The following is a 25746-nucleotide window of genomic DNA, read 5'->3' on the forward strand; positions in this document are numbered from 1 at the left end:
GTCATAGTGCTATGAACATGTGCTATAAACAGAATAAAAGACTGCCTGAAATGCGATGAATGACAAAAATCAGTTTACAGTACACGTGGTATACATTCACACCTGACATACCAGATGCAGTCCTGAACACATGGGCTGTACATTTACACCACTTGACCAATCAGAGGCCCCAGCTGACCATCTGCTACCCTCAGATTAATCTGGCGTACGTGTGGTGCCGACTGCAAGATTAGTTGGCATGTCGGTTGAAGAAGGAGGGAAGAGTTAGTATGGACACGTCACTTGCAGTGAACATCGCTGATTTGCATATCATGCAGGTTAAGACAGAAGCTGAAAAATGTCAAAACAAATCCTGTCCCGAAGTAACACAATATTTTCTCCACTAAAACTAAGACCCAAAGAATTGTGTACTAACCTTCTAGTGAGGCACAACTTTAATTAATTCTGCACATTAGTTACACTTCCCTGGACTACCAGTACTGAGGGAAAAAAGAAGCGGTCTCTAAAACTGCTTCTAATTGCTACCTGGAGACAGCTTTGGCTAAAAAAACTATTTTCCCCCATCCATTTGAGGGTTGATTGACGTTAGAGAGCCTTAACTGCTCTCCTGGGACCCTACACACAGCCCCTTTGTGCGGCCATTAGAGCCATGCAGCCATGATGTCATGCAGAGTGACTACAACGAGGTCCATCAAAGACCAGAGCAGCGGAATGGACCTTTATTACTCCCACACAGGAAGGAACGGAGGTCCACTACGCTCCCTCCCTCCCTCCCTCCCTCTCTCACTCCTTCTCCCGAGTGTGTTGTGCTTCAGTCTCCTAGCGACCCCTGTCTAAACACGACGTACCCAAACTAGCCCATGACATCACCGCCACCGCTCATTTATAACTTATTAAATGCATGTTCCATTTCTTGTAAAGCATTTACACCTTTTTCACATTAGTGTTTCACCTCCAGAAACACTCGAGCTTTATATGTATTTGTAAGGCGTATTGAGAGACACTGGAGGCCTGTTGTTGGTTTAAGATTCTCAGGAAGGTTTCAGCGGGAGAGCACAGAAGCGAGTGGGGTATAGACCAAGCTGCGAGATGGAAAATGGGAATCGGATCTGACAATAAAGAACTCCTTTTTTCTCACAGGAAAAAAATAAAAAATAAAATAACGCAACAGCTCTCACCATTGTCACTGTCATGTGTAAAATGTGTTCCAACCCTGCCTATAATCTCTTCCAGATGCAGAGTTGTGGTCTGTGTGATCGAGACATGGTCTGTATTATCGGTGAGTTCAAGCCCGCAGACAAGACCACTGATGGGTCTGATCCTAATGGGCATGGCTGTGGCCTGGTATTGGCCAGATACCCAGGGAGATGTCTCGCCACGTTTCCCCTCGCACAGAACAACAGAGATGAGAAGCCCTTTAAGGGCAAAACCACTCGACTTAAGACGAAGTATGCATTTCTTGTTGCCGGCAGATTCTCCGTTTGTTGACAGTGTGTGTGGCCCTCTTCTGAACAAAATGGATGCTTGCCTGATCTTCCAAAACATAGACGGCAGATAACGGGGATGCACAGAACAGATGCAACATATTAAAGAGTCTCTCACTGGAAGACAAAACAAAAGCTCAACCGCAGCATGTCAGCGTGTCTCAATGTTCGGGACAGAGCTCAGGGGGAAGAAGCACTGTATGAGATGTAAGAATTGGCTGGTGATAAAGGACCATCTCTCTTTATATGTGGTTTGGCTTTTGGAGGACGTAAGATTCCAGTTAGAATGGGAGTTTTGTTCATCCTTTCCCCCGCTGTCATTAAGTTGTCATTTGTGTCTTTGATGTAAAGGACAGCTATGGCTCATTGTTTTTGGTTTTGACCAATGTTCATTGAAACTGTCACAGGTCTTCATAAGAACCAGATAAGTTTGTTCAGATTTCCGCTTGCGTCCATGATTCTAAAAGCTGTGTTTCCTCATAGAAGAAGACAAAGATGATTGCAGTTTATGGTAAACAAGGTCCTCTTGTCATTACAAGATGACAGTAAGAAATAAGAAAGGAATTCAAGCTGAAAAGAAGGTCCATTTGCGGTTGACATGGCAAACTATATTTTTAAAACCCCATTTCCTTCTGTCAACCCTCACCCTGTGTCTTAAGGTGCGTATGCGGTTGGCATAGGCGGGTGTCTCCCACTGGCCTCTGGGTGGTTAAGTAGGGAGGAGGCTGAGCTGTGACCTCGTTCCAGTCAACTGCTCATGAAAACAGCAAGCCAGCCGAGTGTTAAGAGCAAGTGGCATACGCCGTCTGACTCAAATCACGTCTCATCAGAAGCGCGGCGCCTCACGACCACAGGGCCCTGCCACCATCTTTAACCTCTAACATCTAACTGCCTTCGCTCCACCCTTGCTAAGTAACAGTTGGCAGCCTCGACAGGTCTCAGTTATGCAAATGTGCACGGTTAAGGGCTCAAAACCTCAGAATATGGATACCTGTCAGATTTAGGCTTGGGTGCCACTTGAAAAGCCGGCACCGAAACGATACTTGACTTTTAGTAGAATAACCAAAATAATAATTCTATTCTATGCCTTAATTGAATAAGAACACTTTTTTTTTTAATTGTACTACTGTACTTTTTAAATATTGTTTTTAATATATATATTAAATAATATGTTTAAATAAAAAAAAATATATATATATATGTATATATATTTTTTTTTATTTAAACATATTATATATATATATATATATATATATATATATATATATATATATATATATATATATATATATATATATATTTTTTTTTTTTTTTTTTAATTTAGCATTACAAATTTTTATCAACAATTACATGATAATACTGGTATGATGTTCCCCTGTTTGCCCATTAAGCCTAATCCAATATTAATTGAAACATACTTAAATCATCTTGATTTAGAAGTAGGCCATATCAAAATTCAACCACACCACACCAAGTTTTAGTACTCGGTGATTTGAGATACTTGCTGTTGTACTGCAAAATATAATGATTATATAATGATTTTGATTTAAGAACAAAAGTGTGACAAACAGCATTATACAAGGCACTGTAGTGCTGCAAAGAGACACAAATGTTCTCCAGATGTGAGGAGATAAGTTTGTTTGGTACAGATGCTAACAAATGTCATAGTTCCAGTGAGAAAAAAAAAAAAAGGGTGAAACAAAAATGATCATTGCCCTAATCATGAAACGCTAGTGGATTAGCTGTCAAAATGATTACATTATTTGACTGAATTATTGCATAATTTGACAGCCTTAGTTGTTAAGGGGAAAAACTATTGCGGTTCAAGGTCATTGTAGAATCAGGATGTGGTAGGTTTAATTTTCTGATGTCCTCAATCTGAATTTAAAGCGTTAAGACAATCTGCTTGCATGTGTTTACCACACGCTGGCATCGTGAAACGGGTGTGAAGAGAGGGTGGTAAAGAGGGTGGTCCACTCTGACTCATAACCAATCCATCCTTGAAAACCTTGTTTTACAAATTAATATATTTAAATTTCTCAAGGGAAGATATTGTTTCGTTATAGACAGTTAAATTCACGTAACGGAACTAGAATCTGTCTTTAGATACCCAGCCCTAACTGAAGTTCGTGTCAACCATTAATCACCAACAGTAACTTCTTAGTCATACCCATTTGCCAAGGTTTGACAACTCCAAGGATAAAATGTGCAAAGCGCAAGTTGCAAAGAAAGAGCAGTGGCAATCATCATGTTTTGGAGCCACTTAGACTGGTAGCAGCTGTTTCAGCACACTCAATACAATGCCGCTCTGTTAAAGACTGGAAACCAGCCATGACCTATAACACAAGTTAGATACATGCTGTAATTACCGTACGTACAGTTTGAAAACTGTCAACAGAAACAGCTGTTATACATGCTTTTTATAAAGCAAAGCAACACGGCAGCGTTGGCAAAGAGGCAGTAAGGATAAGTAAATGGATTCATTCAACTGAGACAGACTGAGACATACAATGTTTGCTACTTAAACACCCAACCTGCATACAAAGTATGTCGCTCCGGGACAGAAACTGCAGCACAGATGAAAGTGTTGGAATTAAAAAGTGTAGAAGAATCAGAAGGAGAGAGCAGTGGGGAGCGGGAAAAGGGGCTTTCTAGTAATGAAAGATTCTGGCCGCTTTCTGAGACTGCCCCTAATCCACTCTTAACTCCATTACATGTGGGACACTTCTGCGATAAGCCCAACAATGGCGAGGACAGCCCATTCCATATAGCATTGCATTGCCGATGCACTTTAATGCAATTATTAACAAACACAAAAAAGGGCAGCCACCGCATTTTGGGGAGGAAACAATTTCAATTTTAGATATGACTTCCGGACAGAAACTGGGCCACTGCAGGCTTTGATGTCTTAATTGTGTGTGTGTGTTTTTTTAATACCAACGAAACTGAGGCTTATTGATGGAACAAAAGCGACAGAGACGAAGAGGGAGGAAATGGAGATGGTCTGAAAGAGACAATAAATGGGCCAAAAAAACAAGATGAGAAAAAAAAAAAAAGAGAGTAAAGAGGACAGCTGAAAGAGAAGACGAACGACGGGATAGAGAGGAAGGCAAGATATGGCGGCAGAGAGTGACAAATATGCACCAGATAAAGAAGAGAGAGTGACAGAGCTGAAGTACTGTGGAATCCCAGTTGAATAGGCCTTGATTAACTGTGGCATGAGGTCAAAGCAAGGCCTCTGTCTGCTGGGGCCTGGCTTAGGGAAATTATACTGTGTGTGTGTGTGTGTGTGTGTGTGTGTGTGTGTGTGTGTGTGTGTGTGTGTGTGTTTGCGTAAGTGACTGCAATTTGCACTTCTGAGACATGTGAATACACTTGTAGGACAAGATACAGAACCATTTGTCTGGTTAGTTTATAGGGCCGCTGTACTTCTGTGCAATCTTCTGAAACACTGCTAGAGACGGCTGGATAATTAGCTTTCTGGCTGCTGACTGCGACAAATCTACAGCTACACACGTAGCTTGGCCCGAAACGCTCTTGAGCCTCTCAGACTCATTACCAGAATCCTTGTTTGTATAAAGCAAGATTTGAGGAAATATATTTATTCACTTTCTGGCAGATGAAAAGATCGAGGCCATCTCGTCTCTGTCCATTCAATATGAAGCTACAGGTTAGCTTAGCTTAGAATAAAAAGTGGAACTCGTGAGATACAACTAGCCTAGCTCTCAAAAACACGAGTAGGAGATACTGGTAAGTGTAATTTGCTTTGTTTAGTTTTTTTCACTTAAGAGCCAAGCTAGATGCCTGCTTCCAATCTGCTAAGCTAACACATTTGTATCTATTGCTTTGAAATGCTTAAAGATAAAAAATGTTATATTTTCACAAAAAAAAAATGTCTCAAAGGTACAAGTGCATTTCATATCATTATATCTATCTTTCCAGGGAAACACAGGAAACCCTGGATGATACATTAGAGAGACACTAATGGAGAACCTGACTAAAATGAATGCAAAAAAAAAAAAAAAAAAAAAACCCCTTGAAAAATTTCCTCATCTGTAAACATTTTTGCCTGAGTCACATCAGATGGATTTTCATCAGCGCTGGCGTTTGTTTAACGATGAAGACAACAACTCCCATGATCCCACACTGCTTTAGATCAACAAATTACATCTTTTGTTGTCATTGTTTTGATTGAGAGACCCCTACCAGCAGGACTGAATGAACAGAGAATGGAGAACAGAGACTGGTATTTCATTAAATGGGACAATACAGGTTTATATGCTTACATGAGAAAAAAGAATTCATAGAATATACGGTATGTCAGGAAAGTATATAAGGCGTCTAGCACAAGGTATATGGTTCAAGGTAAGTCAGAGACTGTATTGACTTAACAGCCAACATCAGCTCTCAAGTGCAGGACAGGACAAATACATGTTGCTGAAGGGGATCCTGTGTGCTGTTGCCTTAAAGAACATAGACAGTTACCTTGAAGACACAATGCCTGCATGTGCATCTGTTGTAGGTATGCCTCAAAGCTGTGTGTGTGTGTGTGCAAATGCATGGTTATGGGTCTGTCACGGGCCTCACCTGGGGGCTGACACTGGGGCCGTAACCCATGCCGGGCGAGTTCATGGAGTGGGGACCCATGGGCGAACTGATTACAGAAAAGGGTGAGGCCAGGCCGTTCATGGGCGAGCTCAGCGTGCTGATGGGAGAGTGAAGGGAGCCGGAGGGCCCCATGGACGTCGGGCTGAGCAGGGACGGGTGCATTCCCCGATGGGATGTGGGTGAGCCCAGTGGCGAGGAGGTCACCTGGCCCGACGAGTCTGTTTGGATAAATGGGAAAAAGAGGGGAAATCAGAATGAAATTGTTTCACATTTTATAACTTTCCCTGCTATCATTTCTTCTTCATATGAATATTTTGTCAGCATGTTTTTGATTGCAGCTGCAACACCTGATGCACCATAAGACATTTTCTTTTTAAAACGACATTGTTCGCATACACCTTCACATGTTTTTAAAGAATGTTTTCACACTTCAGCTAATTGGTCTTTTTTTTTTTTCTTTCTTCCTGACTGAAGACGGCGCTAACAGTCCGGCACATCTGGTGAGGTGTGAGAGCGGTTGTTGAATCTGAGCAGGATCCAGGAAAATGGACAATTAAGCAAAAACCTTTGAGACAATTAAATCCAACAAAAGCTCTTGTGAAGAAGTCCAGAGGCAACATGTGTGTCAAGGGAGGCGGACCACTACGTCCTCACAGTACTTCTCTTGCTCTTTCCTGCACTGATTCTGCTCTTCAATGAGGAGGTTGCCTCTTCACAAGTGCTTCCCTCTGGGATCTATGAGGACAGGATGTATATCTATAATGTATGTGGTTGATGAGTGGAGTACTGCGCCCTGGAGGACTGAATATACAACCTTGCACCAGAGCTGAGGGGGAAGTGAGAGAGGGGGTTAAGGAAAAGGTCATGTGTAGTATGAGGAGCTTATCTTCTGTTTCTGTCTGTGTTCTCCCTCCTAGGCTCTGTCCTGCTCTTTACCTCGGCTGTGTGGGCCATCTTCCAATCAGCTGTCAACGCAGAAGATATGGGACAGGCAGGAGTGCCAGCAGAGAAGGGGGGTAGCGTGGTGTGTCACTGTGAATTCGGCGACAGCAGGATTGTGTGTGTGCTGATAACCCCCCTACCCTTTTGTGTCATCTTTCAACACCTCCTTTCACTCCCTCATACTTTTTATTTACAATAATCTCTGCCGGTGCTTCCATTTGCCTCCTTTGTCCCTCTGTTACTTCTGTCTCGTCAGCACATCACAGAAAAGGGACCCCTCTTCTTTTTTCAAAGAGCTTCTTTTATATTCAATCAAAAAAAACAGAATGCATGGGTGTAGAAAAAGGTGTCCCTCTGGTGCTCTTCAGTTTGGGGATCCAAGTAGAACTTTGAAGAAGCTCCTTTTATGTGTTTCTAATGGAGATTCCCTTAGATTCTGGACTACATGTGGAGAAACTTTTCTTGGCTCTTGAGAAACGCTGATTGTATTTCAGATTTTTTAAGAATACATTTATTCATTGCACCTTTTTTTTATTTTTAGATGCACGAGTAGGCGACTGACAGAAAATTACCTTGAAGCTATTTGAGTAATTAATTACCACATTTTCCAAATCAAATTAAATTTGACTGAATGAACAGTTTAATGGGATCCTGTCCTTTATTTTTCTTTTTGCTCATTCATTACAAAAGGGATTTAAGTTACATACTTGAGTCGAACTAGTTGTGTCTTACATGTATGATTTTAACCTCTCAAGCATGAAATCTGCTGTTTTTAACCCATCTTACATTGCGATTAAAAGGATATCTATCTTGTTTTCAATTGTGGTTGGTCAGAACGCTTGCAAAAGAAGGTTAATCAGTCATCACTGATCATATTGATAAAATTGCTTGCCTTTCCAAGATTGCATTTCTTGGCAAAGAGTTAATTTGTACATTATTACTTAGGTATTAATTCAAACAGAAACAGTTATTTGATATATTTCTATAACTGAAACATAGAAACAAGTTAAACAGTATGAAATTGTGCTGCCTTTTAAAGACAGTTTATCAATTTGATTCAGACTTGTAATTATCTTTCTCTTTCTTTTCTCTTTAAATTTCTCCCAAAAAAACTACTAGAATGCATACATTTCCAGGAATGTATAGTGAACCATTTAAAATGGGTTAAACACTGTGCAACAGCAACATATCCAAATTGAACAGCTGACACAAGGTTGCTTGAGTTCACCTCTGATGATGAGTCATTTGTCCTAACATACCCTCTTTTACCCTGTCCTGTTCTGACACAACAACTTTGCCCTCTCTGCAGCGAGGACACGGACTAGTTATGTAATATGTGCGCTTGTCTATCAAACTCCATCGTTTCATAAGTGACTAGGTTCCTCTCTTTCCATGCAGTGGAATAAAACTGATGGATTGCTCGATTAGCTGTCAGCTGAGAATAAGGAGCCTGGTTCACGGCAATTTTCCTGGAGTGCTTTGTCTCAGCTGACTTAACAGTTTTTTTTTGTTTTTTTTTCAGTATGTGCTTGTGTGTTTTGTGGTGTGATTCTGCCGTAAATTTTCTCTTGAAAGCAAGAAGAAATCTTTGCATCTTTGTCCCCCATGTCAGCAATCCTCAGAACAGCAACCTAGCTCGCAGCTCAGCCAAGCCAAACACATCCTGCACATCCTGCCTGCCTCAAGAGCACTTCCTGTGCGCGCATACACACATACACACACGGGTCCCATCCTTTGAAAACAAACACACATCCTTCTTAATAAAGGGCTAACAACAGCTCCACATCTAGCTGTATTAGTTCAGTGTTTAATCCTCCTGACTGATACCCCTCCCGCTTCTATCCCTCTGATTACAGTTTTTCCCCCTAAAATGCGCCCACACACATAATTTCTGAAAATTAAATAAATAAAGAAAAAGCTCTCCCTGAGCCAACAATTCCCATAACCCTTCGCCAATTGGGTTTTAATTCAGGCAGATAAAGCGAGCCGTGGCATTAGTGTTGCCAATCTGCTATTGTAGGTCTCAGCGGGTGGGGAGCTCAGCTGACAGCGTCCCAGCAAGGCCCCACCTCGAGGGGGATGACAGAAACAGGCTGGGAGGTAGATCACACTGTTTATGTCTCTTTCTCGCCTATTCATTCCTTATGGCTCTCTCTCCTCCACCCCCTTTTTTTTTTTTTTTTTGGAGAAGAGGAACAAGCGGAGCAGAAAATTAAGTGAAAAGTCTCTGCACATCTGACATCGTCAACAACAACAAGTCTCTGATGCTCTTTATCCACGTGAACATGAATGTGGTCATATTTCTTGTGATTCATATAGATCTCTCACAGCAAGATGTGTGTGTGTGTGTTTGCGTGTGTGTGTGTGTGTGTGTGTGTGTGTGTGTGTGTGTGTATGTTTATTCTTGTTGGAGTTGGGTTGCCAGTGTGGGATTACAGCGGGATGAAAAGGACTCTGTCCTAATCCTCCCCAGAGAGGAGAGGAGAGGAGAGGAGAGGAGAGGAGAGGAGAGGAGAGGAGAGGAGAGGAGATACTGTGAAGACATAGAAGGTGAAAAGAAGAAAGGAGACAAGGAGAGGAGGGGAGGAAATAAAAAGGTGTATAAGTAAATCAGGAGAGAAAAAAGAGGGGAGACTGAAAAGACATACAGTACAAAAAGAGTAGAGGAGAGAAGATGAGGTGAAGAGGAACCTAAAAGACATACAAGGAGAAAACAAGGACAAATATATGTACGAGAGTAGAGGATAGGAGACAAGGAGGGGTACGGGGACAAGGAGAAAAGAGGAAACAAGCAGAGGGCAGGAGGAGACAAGGACACCAAAAGATGTACGAGTAGAGCAGAGGAAAGAAATCTACAAGATGAAAGGTGACAAGCAGAGTGGAGGAAACAATGAGAGGAGGACAGATGAGGCTTGTTGATTAAGGACCCAAAATATGTAAAGGAAAGGAAACGAGGTGGAGACTGAGGAGAGAAGGAAAGAACAAGCAGGGTAATGTAATGCAAAGATAAAGGAAAGAAGGAGGGGAGCGTTGGTTTTTTTTACAGTCTGTCACATTGAAATACAGTGCCTCTATTTCTTCATATAAGACTTTCATGTCAACCCGGTGAACTGGAAAATGAAAGATGTTTTACCAGCAGTATTGAGAAAATACAGCAAGCTCAGGAAACGGTTTGCACTAACTGCAGCAAGCATAAAATAAACATCATCTTAAGATTACTGTACTTATGAGTGTGTAAGGAGCAAACCAGTGAGCGGAGGCAGCCCAGTGGAGGAGAGAGGAATACAAATTACTGAGGCATCCACGGTATTGCACAAAGTTGCAGTCTTCAAGGTTCCCTGTGTGCCAGTACGCAAAAAAGATTGAGTCATGTTTAGATAAGGGGTTGAAAAGTGCTTCTGAGCGTTGTCGTTTGCAGCCTTTGCCTGTCAATTGGCCCAGTTCGCTGGGCACACAAAAGCACAACTGACAGCTACAAATAAGCAAATTAGGGCCCATCTTACAGGCAGGCGCAGACAGAGTTCCCCACTTATCACTTCTGTACTCCATACAGGCGTCTCCTATTTCTAAACAATGCTTCCCGCCCTCGCTCTCGCCTTTCTTGCTCTTTTGTTCTGCCTTTGGGTGTGATTACACTGAGGAAATTTGCCAATTTGTGTCTGGCTGTTGCTGGCTTGTGCATTTAGGAGATGATGAATTGGTGATTGAGATGGGGACGGATGATGGCATGAAAAAGAGATGGTCCTCAGCAGAGAAAGAACAGCGAATGGCAATTTTTTTTTTTTTTTCAGATGCTTGAACAACAGCGTGTGTTTATGTTTTTTCTGACAGGGGAAAACACTGTCATTTGTTCAGCAGCAGAGGTGGAAATGCCATAAAGTTGTTCAGGTTTGTTCAGGGTGAAAGCATGGTTGCCTCGGAAAGAGGGGCGCAGGTTTGGTTTGAGTTGCTTCGGGAGGCACGAATGAAGAATCAATTTTGCCATTGGAGTATCAGGTCTTGTTGAATTAACAGCTACTAGAAGAGGAGGATGTGCTGAGGTCTCTCCAGTTACACTCAGTTACTGATACTCTAACTGCTGGCAGGGGGGGGAGCATATCCTGAAGGAACAGCAGAGGGTGCACTGTTTGTCAGCTAAACAGACCCTGTGGTGAAAGGTGACAGGCTGGAGGCTCAGAGGGCCACCTCACCTTAACTCTTTTTGTCATTTACATCCCCCTGCCAACTTTGTTAAATAAGGCACAGGGCAAAGCTGATGCAAGGGGGACACAGTTGCACAGTTGCTTGATCTCCATATAAATGTTAGATTAAAACAGACTCTGACTTGGCAGGGACATTTCGAGTTCTTCCAATCGCAGTCATTTTTTTTTTTTTTTTTTCAGTCTGGGTTTCAGACCCCCTCAGTGTGTCCCAAGAAAAAAAAAATGGACAGGATGTTCAATGATTAATGTGAAACAGGAGAAGAAAGATACGCACTTCTGCGTAACAAAATAATATGAGCTTTGGCTTTAATAGAGATGGGTTTTTAATATATTATATTCCTTATCTTACAACTGTGATAAAGCTTTCCCCCTTTTCATCATGCTGATTTAAACCTAATCTAGTTTTAATTGGTTTATATATTGGCAATGTCAAATGAAGCATGTGCTTTCTATTGCTTCTGTGCATGTGTATATGTGTGTGTGTGTGTGTGTGTGTGTGTGTGTGTGCCCATTTCTGCCTTAAACACTGACCATGTCATGACGAACACACCTCATGGGGACCAAAGAACAGTCCTAACGCAGCGACAAGTGATTTCCTCGGTCCTTTCTAAGTTTACAGATAAGGTATGAATTGAGGTTATGTTGGGTCCATTGGGCATGAGCTGGTAATGGTTAGGGTTAGGCTGTATACAACTAATTCAATGGTTAGTGGCAAATAGTTGAGTCCATTGCCTGCTGTTCTTTTTGGGTAAATGTTTTTCATTTTATTTTGCTAGTATAATGGTCTGCCACTGAAGAACAAGCAACGGCAACTGCTCTGCAACAGATTTTGGATCAGGGAGCAAACCCAGAAAAAGACAACGTGTAGAGCCAGAAAATTTCAACATCTAACTCGGTGGACTGAGGATTCCTGTCAACCAAAATTAAAGCTGAATTGTTCTGGTGGAAGATGGAGAAAAATAAAATAAATAATAATACTGAACAAAAAGACTTGTTTATGAGTCAGTTCAGTATTGGCAGGTGAATGAAACTAACTGGTTTATTTCCAATGAACGGTCCTCTCATCACGAGAGTGGGGAGTGGGGACTCCCCCACCCCCTGCATGTGCTGCTAACACCCACCCAAATATACTGGCAGTCACAAGTTGTTGAAAATTGTAACATGTCATCCAACCATAACTTGGAGACAAACTTGTTTTGCAACATACTGGATCAACTAACCTCTTCTGAAATCTAAAGGGGGGAATCCCTCTCTTGTCTCTCATATATACATGTAACCTGTGAGGATGGGTTCCATCTTCAAAAGATTAGAAACTTCTGTCTCCACACAGCTTCTACAGTAAAAGACTATTTATGATTCAACGGGCTGCAGAACTTACACCAGTAATTGCATTCCCTAACTAGCCCATGAGCTCATGTTGCCTCTGCCACCAGCAAAGAGATGATGCATTATAGATGGAAAGTACACCCCGATACCCCCCACAACAGTCTGAATCATCCTGAGAGCAGATGAAACCCCCACATCTGTCTTTTTTTTCTCTCTCTCTCTCTCTGACCCGTTTTACTCCTGCAGCTTCGTGTGTTTCTCTCCCTCAACGTCTCTTTCACCTCACTTCTGTGACCCTGTCCATTTTTGCCATCTTTTTTCCAAACACGTTTGCATCATAGACATGTGCTTATGCACAGGCAGACAGACGCTTATTTTTCACTCTGCGGCTAACTCTGCTCCTCTATTATTCATCTACTAGTGCCACAGTGGAGGTTTAGTGAAACATGAGGGCGTGGGATGCAGGAAAAACAGAAGGGAAGGGCTCGAAAATCTCAGTAAATCGCATACTTTATGTCCAATAGCTGTTTTGCCTTTAAATGTCTTCATTCATCATCAGAGGAATTGACTGTCAATAGGCAGAACTCATAATGCTTTGGGGAGTCAGCACTCACACGCATACAGCAGTGCCAGTTTTAGGTTAATACCCCCATAGCTTCTGTCCATCCCACATTCTCCAGAGAGTCTTAAACCTTCCACTCCAGCCAGACACACACAAATGCAGACCGCAGATCCTCGATTCATATCCTTGCACAAACAATGGGTTTTTCTATACCTCTCTCCTGGCAACGGGTCAGCCGTGAGATGATGCCATTGGCGTGACAGCAGCCAGGAAAAAAATCTGTCATTTCATGGATTGAGTTTGGCGTAAATGAAGCAGCCATGAGTCACTTGCACCTGCACCGTAGTGCATTAACAAACTGCAGTTTCCTCAGAGGGAGAAAGCTGGATGGAGCAGCGGCCTGTCAACAATAACACATCTGCCGTTTTTTTGTTTTTTGTTGTTGTTGTTGTTTTTTCCTCCGTCTATTGATTTGAGGCGACAAGCAGATTTTTTATTATTCACAGGGACATTTTAGGAGAGGCAGGTGAGTCAGTCGTTGAAGCGCATGAAGCGCCAGTGCACAGTCGGGATGAAACGCTCGTCATTAGCATTTCTCCGGATGTGTTCAGAGGAAGAAGAGAGGAGGAGAGGGGGGAAAAGATTCAACAAAAAAACCCAAGAGATTCAGTTGGTTGCGTAAAAAAAAAAAAAAAAACCCAGAGCCCAAAATAAACCAGGAGACGGTGTAACAGCTTCACTTTTAGAGTTTTTACTGCTGATGTCTATATCACCATGACGACAGCAGGCTGATATTTTACTCCATGGGGTCTCTATGTTTCTATGTGTGTTTTTGCAACAACACATCACACTTCCTGTGGTTTAAACTGTACACCAATGTCAAAATGTTGTGAGTGTTGCATATATGTCCATGTGTGCTCACTAATCTGGGGATGCCGGTCTACTGTTTCCGTCTACATAAACAGACTTATCTGGTCCCTTCAGTTAAGGTCCAAAGAGTAAATATCCCAGTCTGATGTGTTTACTCAGTGGATAGGGGAGAGGCAGTGGGAGTATGTGTGTGTGTTTAGGGAGGCAGGGAGTCAGTGTAGGTGGGGATTTAACTGGTTGATCACATGTCAAAGGGTGACGTAAAACATGATGAGCCCTAGCTACTGCTTCTTTTTTAAGTGTCTCAATGATTTCTAGATCGCTTGATTTGCCAATGGATCTCTGCATTTTAAAGGCCGTTACTGTAACCAGTGCCTAGTGTTTTTTGCTTGATAAATGAATGGACTGGATGGATGGATGCAAAGCACTCCATCAAACTACCCCAACTCATACTCATCTCCCCTTGTTTTTAAAGGGTCTATAGGGATTATCCTTCACTAGGCACACAGGACAAAAACTATTGTCATCCTTTCAACTGCACTCAAATTGCCTTACTTCCCTTTGTAGTGAACCACATCTTCTATTGATCGAGAACCGCTCCAGTGTCACCCATCGTTTCTGGTTTCACTATGGCTATTTAGTGCTTCAGTGGGCAGGGACGATGCAATCAATTAGTCAATAAATACAAACACCTGTTCCCCTGCCTGTATACTTCTCATGTAGAAGACTTGACAGCTACTTTTGCCCACTGAACAGGCAAGTAGTTTCAGTGGTATTTCTGGTTTTACTCAGCCCCTGGTAAGACCCACTGTGAGCACATGTTGGCGTAATTGGTGGTTCAAGAGATAAGGCACTTTGAAGCCATGACGCCTCATGTCTGATGATGGCTCTTTTGTCTTTTGTCAGACAATCACATTGATCACGTGACAGCAAGATGGAAAATGTAATTTTTTGAGAAATTGTTCAAACCTGAGACTGATCAGAAAAAAAACAAAACAAAAGACAGAACACGGTAGTCTATTAAGTGAAGATTGAGACAATAAACTCACTAGATGGAATGGCCATGAGAAAGAATGTAAAGTTAATTCACTTCAGCACTGGCCTCACCTTCAAGACGGTCAGTGATGCAACACAATGCACAAAGCAAACAAATCAGTTGCAGATGGAAGCACTTCATCAGAACCTCTGAGACTTGGAACTTAGCAAGTGACATCACAGGTTTGTTTTTGTTTTTTTTTTAATGCACACATGATGCTTGATGACAACAGGGTTTTACTGTTAGTCCTCCGTTCCTGGCGGCCCTTGTGCTTTTTATGATCCCTGCACAACTAAAGACACGGTACACGCGAAAATAATACACTGTGTTTACAAGGCTTTTCCCCACACTCATTACTTTAAATCCAGCATCCTCATTACACTAAATGAGGCTTGAAGAAGGTGCAAAAAAACAATACAAAAACCAAAGCAAAGCCACGTGGTAGTGTTGAGGGCCCTAGCTTCAACAGTGTAGTCTGTTGAGAAGAGATATGATCAGACAGAGCAGCTGCAACTATAGCCGCTCCATTTTGACAGCTCAAATCAAGAGTATCTAAGCCCTTCATCCTGTCTGTTCAGGCCCCTATCTGCTGGCATCCATGAGCTAAATAAAAGAGAGAATGCATGTGTGAAGTAAAAAGGCTTTAATGTGAGATAAGTGGCAGAAAAAACCCAAAACAGGCCACCCATAATTTCACAGTAGGTGGGCCGCTAACAGCCATCATTTGATACAGTGTTGATATAACCCGATTCTTTTTTGCCTGCTGAAACAACTGCCCTCATTATAGACTTAATTCTTTCCCTCCCACCCCCCCCTTTTACTCGTTTCTGTCTCTTGCAGGCTCCCTTCATTTTCCTCTTATTTCAATTCATTGCCCTGATATCATGTGGATGAAAGCGCCAGCTCCTGGGGCAAGCCGGTGCCCTCGGTGACTCTTAAGTGTCTGAGGAGGCCATGGAGCCGCGGCTGGCTGTGGCGAGGTGCCAGCTAAGCCGCAGATTACTGGCGCTACTGCTGACTGTGGCCCCGACTGCCAACACTCTGATCTGCTGATATGGCCTAATTGTTCTCTTTAGCTCAGAGGTGATATACCATCTCCTCGGCCAGCTTGCGAGCGGAGCTGCGCAATACGAGGCTGAGCAAATGCTGCTGGAAATACTTCAGTGTAAAGTGTCTGACATAGTGCTTGACACGTTCCGGCGATAATTATAGACAAGGCTGATATATGGGAATGTGGAGAGAAGCCAAAATGATGTGCGGTTTAGCAAAAGGAATTTTATAGCACAAGGAATCAATGTATATGTTTTTTTTCCGGGTCGCTGTCAACCATTTTCCTTATCATGACATTCAAATTGCAGCTTGTGCAGACTTGTTTTGGAAAACTAGCGCTATCAACCCCCAGTATGCATTCAGTAAGCTCTGGCATAAGTACTGTATTTAACCATGTTGTGGCAAAACTATGAGGGTGTGGTTGAGACATAACGACATGTTGGTCTCTCCTGCCCCGAAAGATGTCACCATTGAAACGCTTTGGTGATTGAATTCCGGGTGACCACATCCACTGTTTTGGAATATACAGCAAAATCTTTTTACAGCCACCTTTCAAGATCAAAAGTTAGATTTTAGGTGAAAAATCGCACTAGAAAAAGTTGATGTGGGTCATGAATAGTGGTGTCAAAAGCTCTTTTCAGCAAAGACGATGGGACTATATCAGACAGGCGAAAAAGCGTGCAATACAAGAAGATCATTTTGGTTTTGCAGCAGTATTACATTGCTAAAAAAACTTAACTTGAGCTATCCCCAACAACTCCAATATCATTTGGCTGTGAATAGTTGGCTGAACTTTATTCTCAATGGCCCTAAGGTTGAGTTCTAAGAGCTGGTTGCATCAGAGACTTCTGATGAAATATCGAAGTGCCAAACAAAGGCAACTGGACTTGCCTGAGGTTCTTGAGGTCCCCTTTCATCTGAAAGTAGACCTTTCAGTTCTGCATTTCTGCAGGATGCGTGAGGAGTCCCTGCCACAGAATCTTACATTGCCAAGTACTATCCATCAGTCATTCTTTGTTTTGTTTTGTATCAATGGAGTTCCTTTGGTATTAGGTCCTTTTAAGGTCCACTTTGTGAGAAAGCTGATTTTTGAGTCTGATTCCCAACTCGTCAAATACTGACTGTCGGACGGGTCCGTCGCCATTCAAAAGTGGTTTTGAAGAGTTTAGGAAACCAAAGCTTCAAACTTTCTTACAAAGTGGAACTTTGATATACAATTATTTACAACCAATAAGTGGATTAAATAACAGATTTAAAATTGACAAGATGCTATCAAAGCCCAAACAGTATGCATCATCTTTATTAACTTTGTTTGCACCTTCCCTTGAGACATTTACTGCAAAAAGAGAGAAAAGACTACAGAGATGGAGTTGTGATATACAGATGAGCATGGCGAATTCATCACACTAGCTGTCCTTTGGGCGCCAGCTTATTCCAGGAGCTGCTCCTGACAATAGCATGTTGATCAAAGACATAGCATGGAGTGATAATTACCACTGCAGCCTGGGGAGCTGCCTTCAGGAGAGGGAGATTACATTCGCAACTGATGTTCTTCAGCCCTTTTTGAGGACTTGTTACCTTTTCAGCAACATGGCAAGCAACAAGGGTAGTTAATATACTCCAACATGTTAAGGAACAACAGACTTTTTGAATGGCCTTAACCAGATGAGGTAGAGATTGATTTTTGAATTCTGTGCACTGATGATTATGTAAGAGCTTCAACTTTGCTTATCCTCTTATCCTGGTGAAACCCCTGCCATCAAGTAAATGGGTTGGCGTTTCTCGATAACAAAAAAAAAAAAGGAATCTGATATTTGTGCTGCAATGACCGTCTGAGCTGTAATGTCTGAAACTGTTGTGTGAATCCAACTAACTGCGGAAATGTGAGGCAGCCAGGAAGCCATGATTCATAGAGCTTCCTCTTTTGTTGCACCCGGAGATGAAAATCTCAACGAAGGCCCTTATCTGGCTCGCTCACTGCCAAAACACACTTGAAGGCACATGGCCAAGTGTACACATATAAACAAAAACACAGATAGAGATAAGAACCTGACTGCAAAGCACAAGGTTGAGTTTAGCTCAACAACAGCAGTCACGTGGAATCTGATGAATGTTTTTGATTATTTTCACAGATCTGCATTTCGACCAAGCCAGACATGATGATGTATTAACTATTTAGAGAAATTGTCAGGATTAAAGATAACAGTTATGTAATAATATGAAAGGGAACAATAGCCCTTTCCAAAGGTAGGGAATGACACAAAGGCAAGCTTTGGAAAATGTTACGTAATGTGTGTATAGATTACTTGCAACACATATTTTGCAGATGTAAGATCCAATAACAAAATGAGTCGATCATGACACATCCCCCGAAAAAAAAACAAAAAAAACCCAAAATAAACAAACAAACAAAAAACAATGAATAATTGAAAAAATAAAGTTTCTGACTTGACATATAAATTGGTTTTGCTATATCTAAGTCTCAAGAGTTAAATGTTGTTTTCTTAAATTTTAGCTCATTAATATGGGAAGGTCACCACAAGCACCTGTTTGTTATGTTGCCTGTGGTATTGCTTTTGGGTCATATTGTCAGCAAAGCAGGAGGTCCTGTGCTCCTGTTTGCCCATTTCCCTTTTCCACCCATAAAAAAAGAAAAAAAAAAGAAAAAAAAAGGGGAGACATGGGGGGTCTATTCACAAGCCGCGTTTGAGCCCAGCCAAACCAAAAAAAAATAAGAAACAAACAATCACACTTACATGTAAATGAGCAAAAAGAATAACAGCCTCTGGTGGGGAGGAATGGAAGAGAAATCAATCAACAAGGTGCGTCCGCTCGCTTTCTAAGCGTCTTGTTATGACTCAGTGGTCATAAAGCCATCAGTCTGTGAAGAATAATTATGCCAATTACTACGGCGGAAAAACAAACTGTCCCTTCCCTCTGGTGACATCAGGATGAGGAATTTGCCACTTGACGACTTGCTCAGAGGCAGCAGGTGATGGACGATTTCCATTTGTATCGAGGAAGTGCTGAAACACATCAAAAGTTGAACCCTGTGTGTCTACTTTGTGTGTGAGAGGGTGTGTGTGTGTTTGATCCTGTGCAACACCTGGATTGGGCCCAAGGCAGATGTTGGTGAACATGCCGGCCCGTGTCCAACCCTCTTGGCTTGGTTTGGAGAGACAGTATCACGGCCCATAAAAATAGTTACTGCTCTCTTCCACAAAGCTTGACATGTTTACATGTGATTTAGGATAACAGATCGTTTTCAATTAGTGTCAGTTAGGACAAAAGAAGCTGGTTCCAATTTAGCTTTTGGGACACAGAAAGAATATCAGAGCCTTTTTTTTTGCAGAAAGCTTGAATTTATTGACTATATTACAAGCCTTTGAGCCCCCAGTCTCTTTCTTTCATTTTTTTTCCCTGTGATTATTATTCTTCTGTGACGTGCTGGTCTGTTTGTAATGAAATCCAAATGGAGAAGGTTCTGGCTCCTGGCCCTGAGCCCCCCTGTTCTCTTTCTCCCTTGGGGGGGATTGAGCCTGAGATAAAGGGAAAGAGGAGGATGGGCAGAGATAGATTGATCAATAGATGGACACGCAGACAGAGAGATACAGCGATTCATAGATAGATAAGAGAGATTCAAACGGGGAGCAGGAGGAAGAGAAAGTGCGAGAAAGTCTAAGAGAAAGCTGGAGAGACCCTGGGGGGCGGTCGGAGGGGATAAAATGGGAGGGGGGGGGGGGGGGGGGGCGATGGGAAACTATGTGTGTACGTGCGGCAGGAAGAGGCCTTGCGAGCCAGGGGGAACACACGCGTCTCGATAAGTGGGGAGGGCTGTATGTCCTGGCAAGTGTGCGTGGATGTGTGTGTTCTGTTTGTGATTGTCACTGGAGGAGTGTACTTTGGATCGGTGCATCGACTCACAGCAAACAAATCACACAGGATCCTGCAGGGAGGAGGCGGAGGATCGGAGGGACGCCGCGTCCAAGGTAAATAAACAAAATCATGAAAATATAGTCGCTTTGACTGATGAGGCCTGAACTTACCACCTCCGCCCTCCCCATCTGCCCCTTGCTCGAATGCACACGGACAGTCTGTCCAGTAAACACAAAATCAATTCACTTTTGGCCCATTACCAACAAAATAAGTCACATGGACAAGTCAAACAACTTATGTCAACAGCGTAACCTTATTCCACTGAATGCTCTGTTTTAAAAGGCATATTTCATCCAGCTGGCAAGTTTCAAGCTTCGTATTAACGCAAACAAGTATTCATCTGAACCAAGCTATTGGGTTCTACAAGCGGTTGTCTTCAATAAAAAATCACATTTTGATCAGATTTTAATTGTGCAAATCAGTGCACAAAAAAGGTTCTAATTTTGAAATACATTCATGTCAGGACTGCAACTATTTTCAGCTATGTTTTTTCAGCGAATCAATCGGTGAGTCGAAAAACATTTCAGCAAAAAGTGAAAAATGCCAAGACAAGGTCCCAGAGCACAAGGTGACACCCTCTATTTGTCGTTTAGTCCGACCAACCGTCCAAAATACCGAAGATATTCAATCTACCATATAAAACAGAAAAAAAAGCTGCAAATCCTCACACCTGACAAGCTGAAAACAGAAACTATCTGAACAATTTTGTTTGTTGTTTGTTGTAAACAAATTATCATTTGTTTACAGTGATTTCCCTGTGTGTAGTATTTGTATACAAAAGGCTGGAAAAGCTAATGCAGAAAACAAATATAAAATAATACAAGAATAGAATTATCAGGAATATTCTGTTTCTCTACCAAACAATCAATTGTCTCCTCGTTTTAGCCCTGTTTTCATTTCAGGAACTTGTTTCAAGCATCAGTATACTGAAACACAACAGAATTGGGCACATGGCTGCACTCGCATAAGGAAACATGACACTTGACTCCGAAAAGTTCTTTAAAACACTGATTTGTACTTGGTAAGATCGAGATTTCTGCAGGGTTAGGGTTAGGGTTAGATCTGCAGATCTTTGCTAACTGCATCTGCTGCAGGAGTCTTTTCTGCCAGAGAGAAACGATCACAACTGATTCAAACTGTCTGAGCCTGCAGAGATGATTTCCAGGATGGAGACAGATCAAACAAGAAACACAACTCTCTGGTGAATTACCAGCACAAGCTGTTCTTCAGGGGGTTGGAGGCGCGTTTTTCAGAAGAGAATAAATGGCACAAAGGTGGTCATCCGAAGCATTGTGAGCATCGGTAGGCCTTTAAGTGGAGCTGGCATCCGTGTGGATGTGGGCCTATGGATGTATGCCTCTTCATGTCTCCCTGCTGCTCGTGCTCTCAAGTTTAATTTTCCTATCCTTCCTCTCCTCTGTCGCTGTTTCCTTCAATTTCTCTCCACATCTTCCCCTCTGCCTTCTCCGCTCATCAGAGGGACTCCCAAGAGGTGGAGGATAATCCCAGTTCGGAGGGGCGAGTCTTTCATGTCCTGGGAAGACACTGTGGCGAGAGTGCTGCCAGCTCCCTTTCCTCTCCACAGATACCTGCATCAACTTCTTCCCAGCCTCTCTTTTCTGTATCACCATCCCCTGTCTATTACTTTCTGTGCTTGTGTTTTCACCCGTGTTTACGTTCTCCTTCATTAGGAGCCCATCGGTTCTGCCGGGAACGTGACTAACACTCCCGGCTCGTGTTTAGACAGCACAAACACAACACAAACAACTGGGAGTCGATCCATCTCCAGGTGTTGGAGCTAAACAACAGAGCGGGTTGTTGCTGCTCAGGTCTTTTGTATGCTCGGGATGAACCGCAGGAGGAAGGGTGCTGCTGCTGCTGCTGCTGCTGCTGCAAATCCCCGAAAATAAAATAGTTACAATGTGGCCTGAACACTGTGACCCAAGAGAGCTCGTAAAGGACATTTTTAGTTTTGAAAAGAAGTTCATATAATGAACCAGAACAGCTTGGCCCTGTGCCTCCAAGATCCAACCTCTTAGCCGCAATTATTTCTAAATCAATTGCAGCTGACCCGAGACCAGACATCTACCACTAATGAAATAAATAAGATTCATACTATGTCTTACTCCGAGGTAACCTTAACTAAGCTAATTATGGACCGTCTTTAAATCTGACCACAACAGAAAAGATGACAAAACACGTCACACGTAATCGACTGCTCAGATGCCTTTTGCCACTGATCACCCACGCTCGTGCTGAAGTTTGTCATCTGTACAAACATATAATGATGTCATCATTTAACACATTTCCTTCCATTAAACTGAAGGCTAAATCACATAAACAAACAAACGTGCCATCAAAAGCATATCTGACAATTTCATGGATTCCAGTGGACTTACTTTCAGAGAAGAATACTAAATAAGGTTATCCTATAAAAGCAGATATTGAATAAACGTTTGTGATTCCTGACACGCTGTATTATACTTAAGTGATTCCTGAGTTCATTTGTTAGCTTGTTGACATTTCCAAGAAACTTGTTTCAGGAGATTTCTGGACTGATATCGAGAGTTGCTATTACGCTTCAAGAAAGAAAACACTATCAAAAGCAAGGATGCACGATACAGACTTTTGCTTCGGCTGATACTGATTCTTTTTGTTGATACCAATAAGATAACCAATAATTTCAAATGTTTGTGTCTTCAAAATAATTTCATAACCTGTGTGTTTATATGTACAGTAAGTGTAAGGAAGGCAAAGTTGCAGTGAGCAAAGATGATTTCATATTCCATAGTTCTAATCTCACATCACTATCACAATAAAAACTAAGAACAGCGTATTGTCTTTTTTCTGAACGTCTACATCAGTGACGACATGCTAGTCTCATAAGTCTACACTGCACTGTACTTATTGTACTGCCACTTTTTCTGTGAATAGCAAACCAACTTCAAAGATGAATACAGCCACCCACCCACTGTATCAGAGTATGTAGATGCCACACTTGCCAAGCAATTTGGCTTTATTTAGCAGCTATATTTTTATTATAATGTTTTGGGTTGATATACATCATATAACCCTGATTAAAAGACTACATCTCCATATGATAGATAGAACATATCTGCGCATACAAACACAGGCAAAGCTTTCGCACTTTTTACAAGGCAACAAAGTGAGTCATTTTTCCAAAGTCTTACCACTGAACAATGAGCCCTCAGTCCTATCAAAAGGTTGCTTCAGTGTAAGACACTTTTTTCCAATGATGCAATGAAGCAGAGCACATTTGCTGTGACATCTGTGCTGGGAAAGTCATTTTCTGGAAGGTCCGTTCCCCAGCGATAAAATCCATATTTCTTTTTGCCTGTGCCTCTCATGGCCTGGATGCCCGTGAATTACGTGTTGGGATTGGCTACACGACAGAGGCCAAATAAAGTGGGTGTTATGATTGGCATGGACAGCCACGCTTGAGAGAAACAGGTGTTGCTCATTGGCTCACGCCGATGTGCCCATAGCTGCAGAGGCTCGCGATTGGTGGAGGGAAGACACCACCGTTGCTCTGGGAGGAAGCTGCTGATGCTGGGCATGTTTGTGGGCACGGGATGCTGGAGTAGGGGGGAGGGGAGGGTGTAAGGGGGGTGGGGGGGACGCTGTGGAGAGAACAGACCACCTGGATCACGGGCCTCAAAGGCTGGCCTGACAGAGTCAATCTGAACAACAGTGAACAGAAGACAGCCAGTCTGCTGACTTCCCCTCTCTTGCATTTTCACTGGCAGCTCTCCAAGAAACACACGCTGTCCAGCAAGGCTTTCAAAAGGAGCTTCAGCTCGGGTTTTTCCACCAAGTTAAGGGGGATTTTTTTTTAAACTCTGCCCAGTGAAAAAAGAACGCAGATCAAAAGGCTCCAAAATACCAAAAATAATCAAGATCCATGATTGAATTTAAAAGGATAATTGAGTGGTCAAACGGTCAGTAATAGGATGCACTCTGGAAACAAGGTTTCCAAAAATTCTTAACACAAAATTCAAAGACTTTTCAAGGACTTTCCAAACCCAATTTGCTCAAATTCAACAACCAAAGATGGCATAATCTGAGTCCCGGATCAAGGTTGATTACTAATACAATACTAAGAGGTTTTATAATGAGATGGAGGCTTGAACGTGTGAACGCTTCTCAATTGTGTTGTGTTACAGTGATGTCAGACCATGTGGTCTTTGCCTTCTGCAGCACAACACTGCAAAGCAATACATTGCATAAGTTTAGCAATGGAAACAGACACTTATTTATGAGTTAGGCGCTACATTTATTTAATTAGCACCAGCCTAACAATGCAACATAACTCGAGGCAAGTTGCCCGGGAAACAAAGCAGATAGCAGAACACAAGACTATTTACTCACATCAAATTAAAAAAAAGAAAAAGGATAAAACCAAAAGGGCTTCAATTTCTATTCTTGCATAACAGGGATAAATTCAAGTCCTTTTAATGACTCATTTCTATTTTCGTTTGTTTTCAAATACTAAGTCTTGATTTTCCCCCTCAGTCCACACATTTAAAGGATTTCCAAGACCTGTAGGAGCCTAGTGAATATATATAAATATAGAGTTGCCATCTTGATATAAATACAAACCCACACCAAATGCTCATGTACAGACGAATTGTCATCAAACAATTAAAAAAACAACAGGTCGGGCCTTTATAGAATTTCATCAAAGGTTCTAAGTAGGAGGAAATACACACATTTTACAATTTTTAACATTCTTAAATTGACCAAAAGTTACTCGACCCGAGCCCAGACAACATTTCTAAATGTGTTCCCCACAACAGGTAGGTGATAGCGCGTGTCACCCAAAAGTCCAAGGCATTAGTTTTTAAACCAAAGCTAGGGAGTGTTGTTGCGCTTTGCCCAGTATAGATAGGAAGTAAATGAAAAGGCTCAAAACAAAAAGAATGGAATCCTTTCCTGTCTTTTCCGGTTCTCCTCTACACTTGACTAAATCATTATTCCTGACACTAGCATTACAAGCCTTAATACTTAGAAGACAACATCCTTCAAAACATCTTGCCGAGTCATTTCTGTTTTTAATTGAGTCATAAGAATTTTCAAAACAAAGTTTCTTCAAGGATCTTTGACTTTAGAAACACTTCTCTGCATCTTGAAAAATGAATAAGGCATTGTGCTGCACCACGGTGAGGAACAATGAAACCCGATTTGAACACTTGACATGAGTTAACTAGAGCTGGAAACAAGTTGAATTTATTCTTACTGCACTTGTTTGAAGAAGAGAACACTGTAAGGACTCATTTACATATCAAAATGGCGTCGTGAGGAGCTTCTTTGCAGTGTTGACAAGCAAAAACTTGTGGGATAATACAGCGTTTGTGCTTCTAAAAGCACATAAAGAAGCGTTGCAGTGTGAAAGAGTTCACAGTGTATTCACGCTGTTTTTGGTCCACGTGGGCTGTCACACATTAATCAGCCCCCAACTTCTATCATCCCCCCTGCCGGCCTCCCGACTGGGCCTTTTACATTACAGAGCGAGGCTGACCCGGACTGACACAGACACTGCCTCAATCAAGTCCAGGCAAGGGCTTCAAACATGGTGCAACAGGAGTTAGTTCTTCACTTGTTTTCCTTCTCATCTCCTCTAGTCTTCATCCTTTTTCTCTTGCCATTTCTATCATTCTGTGTTTTGACACAACTTATTTTTCCTGCCCTTGTGACCCTGCATCCTCCACT

The 25746-nt window shown here is 42.1% G+C and overlaps 1 protein-coding gene across 6 annotated transcripts in view; it reads right to left on the minus strand.

The window, feature by feature from the left end:
- rxraa (retinoid X receptor, alpha a) overlaps positions 1-25746 on the minus strand; it is a 113204-nt gene that overhangs the window by 41949 nt on the left and 45509 nt on the right. For 4 of the 6 annotated variants that reach the window (XM_037118316.1, XM_037118313.1, XM_037118315.1 and 1 more), the window contains exon 3: positions 6072-6310. In XM_037118316.1, the coding sequence (XP_036974211.1) occupies positions 6072-6310 (239 nt within the window). Of the gene's footprint in view, positions 1-6071; positions 6311-7028; positions 7341-18836; positions 18915-25746 lie in introns of those variants that run through there. The other 2 variants (XM_037118318.1, XM_037118317.1) reach the window with 2 other exon arrangements.

Source organism: Acanthopagrus latus, chromosome 12, assembly GCF_904848185.1.
Source record: "Acanthopagrus latus isolate v.2019 chromosome 12, fAcaLat1.1, whole genome shotgun sequence".
Lineage (NCBI taxonomy): Eukaryota > Metazoa > Chordata > Actinopteri > Spariformes > Sparidae > Acanthopagrus > Acanthopagrus latus.